This window comes from Gymnodraco acuticeps, unplaced genomic scaffold (assembly GCF_902827175.1).
Source record: "Gymnodraco acuticeps unplaced genomic scaffold, fGymAcu1.1, whole genome shotgun sequence".
Lineage (NCBI taxonomy): Eukaryota > Metazoa > Chordata > Actinopteri > Perciformes > Bathydraconidae > Gymnodraco > Gymnodraco acuticeps.
Window position 1 is genome coordinate 2,591,428 of NW_022990484.1, and position 15,002 is coordinate 2,606,429.

The window sequence follows — 15,002 nt, forward strand, 5'->3', positions numbered from 1 at the left end:
ACACACACACAACACACACACACACACACACACACACACACACACACACCCCACACACACACACACACACACACACACACACACACACACACACACACACACCACACACACACACACACACACACACACACACACACACACACACACACACACACACACACACACACACACACACACACACACACACACACACACCACACACACACACACACACACACTACAGTTCCTGCAGTTAAAAGGAAGTTTTGTGTCAAGTTCCTGTAACAATTCGGTCTACCGCTGTCTAGACTGAAATAACTCAACACATATTGAACGGATCGCAATGACATTTGGGAAAGGTATCCATGGTTACCAGGGGATGCATGATACCGAATTCGGTGAACCCTTCACCTTTCCTATTGTGACAACGTGAGGTTCAAATTTGTGATTAAGAGTGAAATATTTCTTAAATTTGAAGGATTTCCAATGAAATTTGGTACACTAATATTTCCCTTCAAGATGTATTGGGGATGATGGGGGCTAATGTGTGTCTCTTCTGGTGGTATGAATCTTTTTATCTAACTTGAATAGGGAAACAAATGCACTGAAACATGACAGGTTGACAAAGCAATAGCCATTCCATGTATAAGTAAACAAAGTAAGTATTATGCAATGCAGGAATAAAGGCTACATTCAGGCTTTAACCAGTACCAAACCTTAGCCTAGGCCGTCGGGCATAGTTTTCTAGGAAATATCCTTCATGTGATCCAACTACAGTATATCTGTACATTATATCTGATGAAAGTCCATAGCAACCCCACAGCATGTTCATTCATTCATTCATTTAAGCAGCTTGTACACAAACTCGGCACACCAGACTCCGTCATTTGTGGACCACGATTATGAAAGAGAAGAAGTCCAAAGGTGTTAGTCTGTGGAATAACTGTAATGATGCACTGAAATATTGTACAAGTCTATCTAAACTGAAAGTATTATTTAGGAGCCAAATCATTAATGGTTATGAACAGGACCTGTAAAATCCCATTTGTTATTTCTTGTAATTGTAAAAGTAATTTCTGATTATTGAAAATTAACCAGACAAACATGTCGCTGATAACGATGACCTAATATTTTAGGTATAAGGAAAATATATGCTAGGTAAGCTTCTTCTTGCTCCTGTTGAACATGACACAGACTATTTGAGAATTATTATTATTCTTTTTTTGTATTTTGTTATAATTATTATTATTATGAGTGAGAAAAAAGAAAAAAAAAGTATAGATATTATTATTATTATTATTGTATGTTTTGTTTCTGACATGTTCAATAAATTGACAAAAAAAAAAGTCTGGTGTAAAAGAGCGAGCAAAAAGTCCACAAAGAGACAGAGAAAGGACAGGAAGAGGGGCAGAAGAGAGAGAGGGGTTGAAGAGCGGAGGAGAGAGGCAGACCGGCTTTGTTCAGAACAGAAAGAGCAAATTCGTATTGACAAAAGAGACAGGAGGTGTGTGTGTGTTTAGTTGAGGTAGGCCTAAGCCAGGTCACTAAAGGTAACTTAGGCGACACATTGAGGAGCTTTGGGCTGATCCCCACTTCCTGAAAGGTGATTGGCTTCCACGATCTGTCTCGGCTTTCCTTATTGAGCCCTTGATGGGAGTGTGTAATTTGTGTGTTTTCATGCACATAAATCAGGACTTTTTAAAATGTAACCAAGGAGCTTTGAACTGGAAAGCAAGCATGCCCAGGTAATCAAATGCTTATTCGTCACATCCAATGACAAGTCCAATGGTTAAGGCTTCAACGCTCACACACAAATTTAGTCTGACTGGCGGCGCCTCTTTGACTGACCAAGCTGCCAATACAATTCATTCCCCTGCCGCTTTGTGTGTGTGTGTGCGCGTGCGTGTGTGTGTGTGTGTCGAATGCATGTGAATAAGGCACTAGTCAGTCAAAACATGACTAGAGTACTGAGTCATTAGCCACGTTTTACTACCTAATTACCATTCGTTGTGCCTGCCAGCTCACCAGATACACTGCACAAAAGGGAAAGGACCACCTCCTGTTGAGGGGCCCTTGAGCAAGGCCCTTAAACCCCAAAGAGGCACAAGGGTATGTTAGGGAATTACTGCTAAAAAGAGCAGTGCATCTATGAATAAACAAAAGTAAACACATCAAACTACTCAAATTAGGACATTTTATGAAGCTCAAAAGAGTGAAGCTCATACATTCAGCTTATATAATTAAAAACAAGAATTCAGATGCATTATAATTGTGTTACTTGCTTATAATACCTTTTATGTCCGATTGGTCAGAAATTGAAAAAGGGAGACCCTTCCCAGAAGCAGATCTGTTTATTTTGATGACAAAATGTCTCCAGAAAATCATTTATTCCATTTCTACTGAAGAAAATGCTCCCAAAAAAACTTGAAAACGTAAGAAGAAATCTTATTTAGTTTTTGATGACTTTCTGCATTCCTTTCTGTCAAATGTTGTTGTGTTCATCTGTGTTTTATTTTTTCTTTGTACACATCAAGTCATAATAAAACAATAGATAAGGTAAGTGGGTTTCTGTGTGTGTGTTACATGAGTATGTAAGATACTGTTGACTAGGTTATGTGTTACGTTGCTAGATACAAGAGCTGACCACACACACACACACACACACACACACACACACACACACACACACACACACACACACACACACACACACACACACACACACACACACACACACACACACACACACACACACACACACACACACACACACACACACACACACACACACACACACACACACACACACACACACACACACACACACACACACACACACACACACACACACACACACACACACACACACACACACACACACACACACACACACACACACACACACACACACACACACACACACACACCTTTTCCTATCAGCAAATCTGTCCCTCTTCATGCCATGAGCTCAAGAATGAAGTCACTCAGGTCGGTCGTCCTGACCTTGTGAATATGCTGTCAAAGTCAAACACAAATGTTCTCAGCAAGAAAACGCCAAACATCTGAGTGTGGGGGTGTGCTTTAAAAAAAAAAAGGTACTGTAGCGTCAAGGTCTTGGGAAGCTGAGCAAGTGAAATAAAAAAACAGGCTGTAGGTAACAGCTTGGATAAGGAAGCGGAGAGGGAGAGACGTCAGAGGCAACGAGTGAATGAGTTTTCTTCAATGGTTGTCGCCAGGGTAACAAATTCATGACATGTTCCGCACGTCAATCATTATTTTGAAAAAACTATTTTTCAGCCACTTATGGAAGAAGTTTCAACAGGTTCATGTTAAGAACAAAGTATCTCATTTTCTTTTGTTTGGTTCTAAGGCATAGTTGCTATGGAGATGAAGCCACTGAGCACAGTCTTGTTGTTGCAACTGGGAACAAAACTGTCCCTGAATATTAAACTTAAGCTGATTTTTTTTTAATAGCTGTTCGGCAAAGTGTCAACTTCCCTTTGCTTGTTGTTTGTGGCAACCGAGACATCATTTAGGCATTTTTAATGGCTTTACAAGTTGTAAAAGTGCTCCAACAACCAGCCATTATTATTATAGATGCAGAAATAAATGTTTTTTAGATTATTTTTCTGGTTTTTCCTTTCCTGTTGTGTGTTTTATAGGTTATTGAGCATGTAAATGGTCTACAAACACAGCCAGCTCACCAATCAGAGCACTGGGCTCTGGTTTAAGGCAGAGGGTGAAAAGAATAAAGACCTTTTTGAACATTTAAGCCGAAAATGAGCAAAATATGGCCCCTTTAAACCCATAGTAAAATGTTGCTTTTTCTTATTCTATACACTTAAATGAATGAATTCGTAAATCTATGACTTATTACCTCTACTTCACTTCACTTCACCTCCCACCTTGACTCTCCCTTTAAGAATCACTCTTCTCTCGCCCTTTGCTCTTTAGAAGCCATGAAAAGCATCCCCATCCATTCTCCACTCTTACCAGCGTGTCGAGTTTCAATATTTGAGTGTCAACAAGGCTTCATGAAAAGGCCTTTTGAGGTTTGTAGAAATGAGGCAAATAGTAACAGTATGGAGGCAAATATGATATGTGTGACGGTAAATATTGCGCATGTATATCAGCAATGTGCAAAGAGAGATACATTTCCATCCAAACGACAGAAGACTGCTCCGTGTTAGGTCAGCACTGATTACAGGTGAAGGTGTAGAAGGGCAACACACACACACACGAGATTTTGTCTATTCATTGTACAGAAGCAAATCCGACCGTTTCCTCTTCTCCCTTACACTGTAGTCAATGAAAGATTATATCAGTGGCATAGATAGCCGACGTCAGGCAATATCTGAAACAAACACACAGACACACTTGCATGTCCTAACATCACCCCCCATCAAGGCAAAAGTCATTACTTTTTCTTTTAAAAGGACACTAACTCAAAAATACAGCTTTTTCACTGCTTTCGATTTCCCAGAACAGTGTACTGGAGTAAACATGCTTCTTAAAATATGCAGTTTATGTCGGGAAACTGATATTCCCCGAAGACACATCTGATCGATTTTGTGTTGTAGGTTAAGGTTGTGTCATTCATCAACGAAGGTAATTATAGTAAACTGATAGTTTACGAAGGCTGTGTTCAATCTGCATGAATTAACCTTTTCAATCACTTCCATGATGTGTGTGGAGGGATCTGGGGGAAAAAGGGACAATTCCAGTTATTTTTAACGTACAAGCCATATTGCTACCTGTTGAATTATTGGCATCGTAATAAACGTCCTTACAGAAGGGTCTGGGAAAACATCAGATTTATTGACATATTAAAGGCAAGGCAAGTTTATTTATATAGCACTTTTCTGTACGCGACAATTCAAAGTGCTTTACAAAACGAATTAAAAGACTTTTTAGGAATAAATACAGTAAAAACACATTATATAATGGCATTTAACCAAACAAACCAGTCTTGCTTGATCTTCCATCGTTTCAGTACCTGAAGTAACATGCCTGCACCGCTGCTACTACAAGTCCAGATCACAGTCCTGATAAGTGTTCACAGGATCTCTACATGAACACGCTGCCTAGATGAACCAAGATCCGAATGTGTTCCGTTTCTTGACAGGCCGCGGGTAAATTCTCAAGGCGATAACACACCAAAAACTGTCCTGATACAACTGATAAAGAGCTCAACATACTCATGTAGCAAGTAGGGGTGGGCGGATCCATCCCAAAATATCGATACTTCCGATATTACGTTACGTTTCAAAATATCGATACTAGAGCCAATAGGATCGATACTGTTATACTTTTTTTCTCGTCTCCTCTACTCGTCAATTTCTTCAAAAAACTATGTGCAGACGAACACAAGTATATGCTCTTTTCTTCTCTCTCCACTGCTGTCCTCTTCTCCTCGAGGCTCCTTGCCTGAACGCCGATTATCAAGCTGACTGACAGCAGCCAGCAGGGCAGGACAGCAGCAGCCAGCGACTCGCGAGTGCAACACACACACGCGCATGATGGCTGAGAGAAAGAGCAGCGTTGTGTGGAGCAATTTCACAACTGGCCATTAAAACTTAGCGAACTGTGATGTGTGCAAGAAGACAGTTCGCTACTTTGGCCACTTTGTATTGTTATTTTTCATGTTTGCACTTTAAATTTGCAAAAGTAAAACTTTGTTTTTCTTTGTTTGTCTATAAAAACTGTCCTGTCTTTATTCATGAAAATGAATTCAGATTTAGTCTATTTATGATGATTTCAGCTCAAATCATGTCATGCAGCTCTCCCCTATATGAAAGTACATAAGACGCTTTTCATAAAAAAAAAGTATCGGTATCGGCGATACTGGCCCTGAAATACTTGGTATCGGATCGAATCCAGATTTTGTGGTATCGCCCACCCCTAGTAGCAAGAGCATTATTCCTCACTAGAATCAATCTGTTGCACAAAAAGCTTTTACATTTTGACCTGTACACCACCTGGTATATTTAGCACATTGTTTTTACAACACAGAGCTCTCCAGTGGCTCTCCATGATGGCGCCAGATGTGGTTGCAAAGAGATTTGCGTTACTACAGCAGAGCCTGTCCTCTATAATCCGCTCATACAGGTTTGTAGAAAGTTAAATAGTCTGGGAGAAACCCCAGCGCTAGACATGATTTTTCTCAATCTGCTCCATGTGGGGTCGCATAGCGGAGTGTGTGACAGCTCGATCATCCGTCACAAAGCTGTGTATGTGTGTGTACTGTATTAGTGTTCAACTCATATTACTCGCCTAATTGGACAGAAGAGAGGTCCCGTAATGAGTCGATGCGGCTGACCACATCGCATGCTTGAAGTCAGTGGGAAAAAACGTCCAGGCTTTCGTGTCCTTTAATAAACACGTGTGTGGTTGGAGACGGACACGCATGCACGCTCAGCCTTAAAAACCCAAACATTGGGGAGTTGTTGCTATGTGCAGCACGACTCCCTGAACAGACCACCCAAACAAAGCAAAACCGGACTTCAGAGAACTAAACGTCCCTGACTTGTAAAAGAAACAAACCATCCTCCAAAAAATATCTTCCTCCATTTTGTAAATGTTTGGGGAAAATATTAGATAAACACAGGGATATGGCTCTTGTTTACTCTTTCAGCGGAGGAAATGGATTAGAGCCTCTCCGCTGTCCTCGTGTAACTACGCAGGTTGTGCTGCGTTTTCCCGTGGGGGCCAATCAGTTGCGTAATGCCATAATTAGGCTAATGAAGGAAAGTTGCAGTGCGGAGAAATTCAAGCTAATTCCCGTCTTAAAATGGATTATGAAGCAGGAAGAAAATGGAGAAGAAGCGGCAGTCTGCCTCCCATCTTGTCCTGTGTTTTCATAAGCATGAGTCAATAATTAAAGAGTTAAATACAAAAGCCTGGGGGCTAATAAGCCTTTAAAACTTGGTATAAGGATATTATCTAGCTTTACCTAAATGCATAGCCGCTGGCTTTGTTCCCCTGATCTCACAGGTTCACACTTAATGAATAAAAGGCTAATTTTGAAATGAAAATTCAGTAATAAACAAAGAAATAAGGCAATTCACTTTTAAAGCCCAATCTTGACCTTGGTTTTGTCCTCCACATGTTCACTGTTTTGGCTCCACATCTGTGTGTGTTTACACTGCATAAATATGAGCGGAGAGCCTAACAGCACAGAGCACGCTCAGTCTGCCTGCTGCACATTAAACAACACACACACACACACACACACACACACACACACACACACACACACACACACACACACACACACACACACACACACACACACACACACACACACACACACACACACACACACACACACACACACACACACACACACACACACACACACACACACACACACACACACACACACACACACACACACACACAACACACACACACACACACACACACACACACACACACACACACACACACACACACACACACACCACACACACACACACACACACACACACACACACACACACACACACACACACACACACACACACACACACACACACACACACACACACACACAATCAGGGGTCATGTCTCGTCCACGTGGTTATTTTACATAACACTACTAGTGCCGTTAGTCTAACCTAGATTACACACCCAGCACTAAAGGTCTGTCGGATGCATAAGCAAAGCTGTGTGTTTGGTGCAGAGGAATGTGTGTATTTCAGAAGCTTGAATACAGTCTTTAATATGAAATAGTCAGTTTAATGGTTTTAAAATAATCAAAGAATTGAATTTTCCCTTTATGGATAAAATTGAGTCGTCTTTTCCGATTAACCCAGCTTCCCCAAATGTCTTTCTTTTTGGTGTCTATATACGCCGGGATCCGGAGTCATGGATGATCCTGCGGTCCTGTGTCGCGAGCCCTGGATCTTGAGTCGTGGCTGTGGTCCTGGATCATAGGTCCTGGATGGATATCCTCGTGGATTCATCTTCCTATTATACACACATGCATTTCCAAACATTTGGACTACCTATGTTGCAAATGTATTATCTTTTCAATTTACACACGGCATCTATTGCACGTCTGTCCGTCCTGGGAGAGGGATCCCTCCTCTGTTGCTCTCCCTGAGGTTTCTCCCATTTTCCCTTTAAACTGTGGGTTTTCTTCGGAAGTTTTTCCTTGTACGATTTGAGGGTCTAAGGACAGAGGGTGTCGTATTGTCATACTGATATTCTGTACAAACTGTGAAGTCCACTGAGACAAATGTAACATTTGTGATATTGGGCTATATAAATAAACATTGATTGATTGATTTACATTCAGCTTAAACATGTACAGTGGTTTTGAGACCAGTTTTACAAAAGTCAATTACTTGGAGTTAAATCCAACTAATTTCTCTTAATGTCTTCCAAAACTACACTGTATAGCAAGAGAGAATCTATGCACGTTGTTTTTCTTTCTGAGCCACAGACACGCTGCAGATACTGATCTAGTTGGTCACTAATGCATGACTTTTGCCCAATTAGCCGACTGTAAACAAATGTAAACAGTCGAGCTTCTGTGAACAACAACAATGTTTCCAAATCCAGGGCTGCCCCTCGGAAAGATTTTCATAAGAGCGACAGGTTATTTAGAGACTGGCACACACAGCCTCCTCCAGATGGTGAAGAAGAGAAGCTAAAGGACGGCTGGAGGCATGGATAATACACTTCCCTCACATGATTCTACAGGAGGATATTATGGGAATGAAGGCTGATTTAATCTAATTAATATGTTGTCCCCAAAAATCCTCTCCATTTCCTGAACTAATGTTACACTGCGTTCTTTTTTAAGGTCACAACACTCAGGCAATGTGTGGGAAACAACACACATGGTGGAATACCCAGACCACAGTCTCTCACACTTTGGTTGAACTTCACAAAAAGCAGATTCCAGAAATTCCAAACAAAGACACACAGCCTCTTTTGTTTTCATTTTATGTCTAAAAGATGTAATTTGGAGTGAAATAGATCACACTGCTTTTGCTCATTATGTAAATAAAGAGGTTATTTTTACATATTACGTAACCGCTGTGGAATAGGATTGTTTCTGGCACGTGTCCCACTATCGATGTTCAAATGTAGCCTTTTGGCCCTCGGTGCCAAAAGAATGCAGCCCTAAGACATACACACACTATTTTCAGATGCATGCTGGGTCCTGTTGGCGGAAAGAAATCCCTGTAATTACGGAAGATCAGATCTCTTAAAAACAGCTCACAGGATCGACTCAGACAAGAGAATGAATCGCCTGTAAACCGTATTCTGCGTGACGGACAGACGGTTGCCATGTAACATCTCTGTGTTTTTGCCGTTTTGCTCTACAGCAAAAGGAAAAGATCTTCCAAATGTATTATAAGTGTCTCTGCAAGTGAACACACAATGTGAAAAGGGTGTGAAGACGAGAGATTTTTGTGAAAAAATGTGTGTAGTGAACAGAAGGGAGGGTAGGAATTTAAAAAAATCTGTCAGAGAGGATGTCGGATGAAGACAAAGATTGTAGCATAAGTGCGTAGATAAGTAGTCAGATAGAAAAACCAAGACCGCAATAAAGAGATGAAAAACATTTAGAAAGCTAAAGCCACAAATGATAGACTACAAGAGTAAAAAATGGTTCCAGGAGAGTCCCCTTAGTCTTGGGGCTCAGCCCTGCTGGGGCCCGCCAGCCCACCACGGCAAAACACTCGAACAAAAGGATCATTTATTGGAGGAGGAAAGAGGGGGAGGCGGTATGGGGGGATGAAAGGAGGGGGAAACACTGTACAGAGGCATTTGAGAGCTGTGCGAGTGAAACACTGGCCCCATCTCAACATTCACAGCCAGTGTGTAACATTCTCCCCCACGCTGCCCCGCTGACGTACTCGGCAGCGAGAGCCCATATGGTCCCACTGTGGTAGCCCGCTAGCTTTTATATTTAAAATACACCCAGCAGCACGGCTTGTTTCCACCTACATGGCCCCCACTTCCTAATAAATCCGACACGGCCATGTATGGATGCAGCCATTTCCACATGTGAAATATGAAAACCAACTGTTGAACTAAGCCTTGCTGCACTCTGCAAGATCCCCTGATTAATGCTTGCAATGCCTCCGATTCTTCATTATATCCAACTGTGGAGCTTGTCTATGAAATGTTTGCCACAGAAACCCATGAGGTTTAGGTCTGACACAAGCTTCGGTACAAATCATGTGGAAGCTAGCAGCGCTACATAAACAACAAGGCTTGGCAGGATGCATTCATCACAAGAGCCCCACTGTGGAAGGTTAAGTAAGAGTGTTTTACGTATGCATATAAATCCACATCTCCATTTAAAAGCCGCTCTATCTGCTTCAACTGCAGGCGTCTATTTTCCAAACGGGTCAATTAAGTGCAGACAGTGGCTCAAAGACAATGTTTTTCTGTGTGGAAACGTCACAGTGACCTAGTTGAGGCATTGTTTAGCTGCCGTGGTCCCCCACAGCTAGGGAGAATTACCCGACACAGTAGGGAAAAATTAGAATACAATGAGAATTCATGATCTGGCCTTATTGAACTCCCGTCCTTACAGAGAAGTAGATTTTTGTGAATCCAATGTGTGAACACAAGACAAAAAAGCCCTGCAGTCAGCCAAACTAAAAACCACAGCTTCCAGCTCCGATTAAGCGATATACAAATCAAAGTAAACAACATTATAGCAACCAAACTTAAAGCGAGCATACGTTCCCTCATAACATCGTCAAGATTAAAAAGGTTCTGGAAACTCACAAAATCTGAAATTTTAAAGATGACATTTTATTTCTTCTATTCGTGTCACATTAGAGGATCTTAGGTTAACAGGTCAACAGACAAAAGGGTCAAAGGTCAACTTAATTGAATTTGGGGTGAATGCTTCGATGGTTGTTCTGAATGGTTTCCTTTGCTCAGAGTAGAACTGTGGTGAGTTGTTAGTGACAGTTTTACTCAATGAATGGCTCATCAGACACAGAAGGATTCTTCTACTCATCATATATCAAACGTCTACTGAATTTACATCTAAACACAGAAAGGAAGCCTCAACGGATCGATAGTCATATCCAGAATATTGATATTCCAATAGGATGTCATATAAGGCAAAAACGTCTGCTTATGCTTTAAGCAGTACACCCAAGCTCTAGAGAAGGAAATGTGTTTATGAAATGCCAGAGCAGCCAAACTATGTATCATATTGTCGATAATGCAGACAGTCATACAAATCAGACTGGTGTCAACATTCTAATATGGCGCCAGGTATAGTATGATTACATGCACAGATGGAAAGGGAGGCTATGCTTCATTGGATTATCTAGAGCGTGTATTGTATGTCTATATGAATAATGTCACCGAGCGCAGGTAGGAAGGGAAAAGAAAAGAGAGATCACAGAGTTTGCTCGTGTTGAAGAAAAACTAAAGAGACATTCTGTGTTTTAACAGAATAAAGGCGACTCTTACCAGTTCCTTCCTTGTTTCCATTCTGATGGGTTCGCAGCTCTTCTGATTTGTAGAAGTCGATGCTGGCGTAAGTGTTGAGCGCTGAGTTGCTGTTGCTGCCGGCTGCCGCTCCCACTCCCCCAACACCAGAACCTCCACCCAGTACAGAGAAAAGGCGAGATGGGGCCTGGCTACCCGAGGGTCCATCCAGGCCCAAATGGGGGCCCTCTTTGTTGGCCAAGTCCAAGTCTATGTAATTAAGGCCTTGCTCTGTGGACGAATTCTGAGTGTTTGTGGGAAGGGACTGCTGTCCAGGGAGGGCGAACTGAGGGGGGTTCTCTGTCACAGCACCGTTCCCCCACAGCATGCTTTCGAAGCCCAGCCGACGAGCCACAGCTTGGGCATGTTCTGGGAAGAGGGAGGCAGTGGAGGAAGAGGAGTTAGAGGTAGAGGTGGGGAGGGAAGGTGCAGCAAGGAAGGTTTCTGAGCAGTGGCGTCTGCGTCCTGCGTGGTCGGCTCGGATAACTTTAGCCCCGTGGTCTGGGTTTGGTCCGAGTTTGGCTAGGGGGAAGTCCAGACCCCTGGATAGCAGTTGGACAGAAGGATCAGTCCTGGTGGGAGAAGGGGCTTTCGGGGAAACACTGGATGATGACCTTGGGACGGTGTTGCTATTTAAGCTGAAGGCCATCTCTGTGTAGTCTCCACAGGAAGTTGGGGGCTGAGATTCAGACAATGATGGGACAATTTCCCTGCTTTTCCCAAGAGGGGCTTCAGCTACTTGCGCCCCCTCTTCACGAGGGCTAGTAGTACCCCCTTCGCAGGATTTAGGGGCATGTGTTGGTGGTGTAGGAGGGGTGTGGAAAGTGGGGAAAACTAGTGGAGCAAGGGAGAGAGGTGAGGGGCATGGAGAAGGCCCCAAGTCCATGTTGACATACTCGGACGCAGATGGGGGAGTGATGGGGGCTGAGGGGCTACGGGAGAGGGGGATAAAGTTCCCTAAGCAGGAAGATGGCCTATGTTGAGGATGCTTGCTGCTTGAGCCATGAGGCAGGGATAAGCCGTGCCTGAGACCCCGGCCTCGCCCTCCTCCGACCCCAGTCTGGCTGCTCTTTTCCCCCTTAAACTCAATGCTAACGTACTCTCCAGGGCTCTTAGGTTCCGGGGGCAGCGGGTTCTCACGGACCCTGGGAAGGGTATTCGCCTTGGAAACATCGACAAACAGGCTCACTGGTCTGTTCCTACCTTGGCTACCCTGCTTGGACAATCCACCAGTGCCTCGTCTTTGCTGGAGTTTACCACAATCTTTGGACTGAGTGCCCCCGGCCATGCTTATTGCCTGGGAGGCTCGGTCCTCGCCTTCCCCGAGGCTCTCGCTGCTGGCTGAGCTGGAGGAGTATGAGGAAGAGGAGAGTGACAGATGGCGCCCAACCACTGAATTTCCCGCTGTCGTTTGCTCCTGACGCCCTCCCATAGTCCTACCTCCGCCCATTCCCCTACTGCAACTCCCATTGGGCCTTCTGCCTCGTCCAGGCCCATCGTCAAAGTGTCCGGCAGAGGGGTTGTGTTTGTATGAGCGGGGAAGGGAATAGTAAGAATACACCATCTTAGGGGCTGGCTGTTGAGAACTGGTCTCCAAATGACCGGTGTGCTCAGGAGGTGGGGGACTGCCGTTTATGGAACGTGCACTTATTGGAGACATATTCATATAGTCACTGCCTGCCCTGCTGTCTGCACTTCCGCTGCCCATCCAGGCGCCTCCAGAGAGACCTCCACGCTGGTCCGGGGAGCAGCTGCTATTGGGGGACATTATCATGTAGCCGTCAGACGCTGGTGGAGGCCGGATCTGCTGTGGTGGCGACACACTGTTGTTAGGGGTCATGGCCATGTAGTCATCAGTAGGTTTGGAATCTGAGTCCGGGACTGAGACGGCCAACGATTGGGACGGGGATGCTGGAGGGTTAGTGACGCCTGGCAGCATTGACATATACCCATTGTCCACACCTATATCTACACTACCACTTGCTCCTGCCACTTCACTTTTAAACTCACCAGCTACATCCAAGTACCCTCCTCCTCCCCCAACTGACCCAGCACCCATGACAGATTCCCTCTGTATGGAGGAGGTAGAAGCAAATGACTCGCGGCTGGTGCTCCTTGACATGATGGCGTAATCGGCTGAATCTTCGTCTGCCGGCTCCTCGGCTCTGCGCTGGCGGGGGACCAACCTCTCCAGGGCCATTGGTGGTAACGAAGCTCGCTTGCTCAGCAGCCTATGTTCAGCTTCACATTCGCGGCTGGAGGAGCGGCGCAGCACTCTCTTGGTCTGGGGCTGGGAGCCACAGACAGGGGTTCCTGGTGCTGGTAGAGAACTGGATGTCAAGCTCCCTTGGTTACTGCTGCTACCAACACCGCAACCACCACTTCGTTGGCCCATTAGGATATAGTTGGATCCCTCATCACCAATGGACTGGCTGCCGGTGCTACCAACAGAGCTTCCGGGGAGGCTCGGGGAGGGAAGGTGAGAGGGATCACCAGGACTCGAGCCGTACTCGTCTGAGGAGCCATAGTCACTGGGTGAGCCCGAGACAGAGGCCCGATGGGAGGGGACTTGACTGTAGGCGCCAGACCCCGGACCGGCACCAGCAGACGTCACGCATCCAAACTCAGAGCCGTGCCCAGAGCTAGAGGAGAGGCTCGGGGCTGGGGAGGGCGCTGGGGTGGAGATGGAACGCATCAAACCAAGAGGAGTTTTAGCAGCAGTGTTCGGAACTGAGCGGGCTGACTTTGACCTGAGGATTGGGGTGGTGGAACAGGAGCCATTGGTGGAGGGGCTGGAGCATGGCCTTGGGAGCGGGATGTTCCCAGTCATACCATCATCAACTTTCCCACCATCGCTAGCAGTGCGAGATCTCGGAAAGGTATGCCGTGGGGTGGGAGAAGCATTGGCACTGTTGACCCCTGCTCCGTTGTTAGCTCCTCCTGGAGGCTCCGTTCGGGGTCGGCGGGTGAAGCCCACCTGGCTGGGAGGAGGGTTCGGATGATGGCGGCGGGAGGGAACACTGATGGGGTTAGAAGCAGTCGCACCTCCTCCAGGACCGGAGTTCGACTGAGACTTGCTGCGTTGGCGGAACTCCTCGCTTAGTGCCTTCATGGCCTCTAACAAGGTTTCGTGCATGTTCTGCGCCACAACAGAGTCATCCACCTAAGACATGAGACAAAAAAAAACTCTCAGAAAATGAAAACATATCATTCTGATACATTTGTTTGTAACGGATTTATTGGTTCCAAATCAGACCAATGAAAGACATTTGGAAATGTTACCGTTTCTCAATCATGTGTGGATTTAAATAAAAATGGTATTAGTTTGTATATTTAAAATCAGGAAAGATTAACTACATTTTTGTGCAGTTTAATTGGTTAAAGAATGAGTTTTAATCTTTTCCACCCTAAGTTACAGTCAAGAAACTATCTTTATGAATAGGGGCATAATGTAGGTTTACATGAACTTTAACCCTAGCGTTGAGTAACTTTATGGTTTCTCTGACTGATTATAGGCTTTTTAACATATGTGGGATTGGAGGGTG

At 44.5% G+C, this 15,002-nt stretch overlaps 1 protein-coding gene across 2 annotated transcripts in view; it reads right to left on the reverse strand.

Annotated features, from left to right (window-relative positions):
• Positions 1-15,002, reverse strand: part of si:ch73-335l21.1 (insulin receptor substrate 1-B) — a 59,662-nt gene that overhangs the window by 34,368 nt on the left and 10,292 nt on the right. For both annotated transcript variants that reach the window (XM_034226251.1, XM_034226252.1), the window contains exon 3: positions 11,440-14,620. In XM_034226251.1, the coding sequence (XP_034082142.1) occupies positions 11,440-14,620 (3,181 nt within the window). The remainder of the gene's footprint in view (positions 1-11,439; positions 14,621-15,002) is intronic.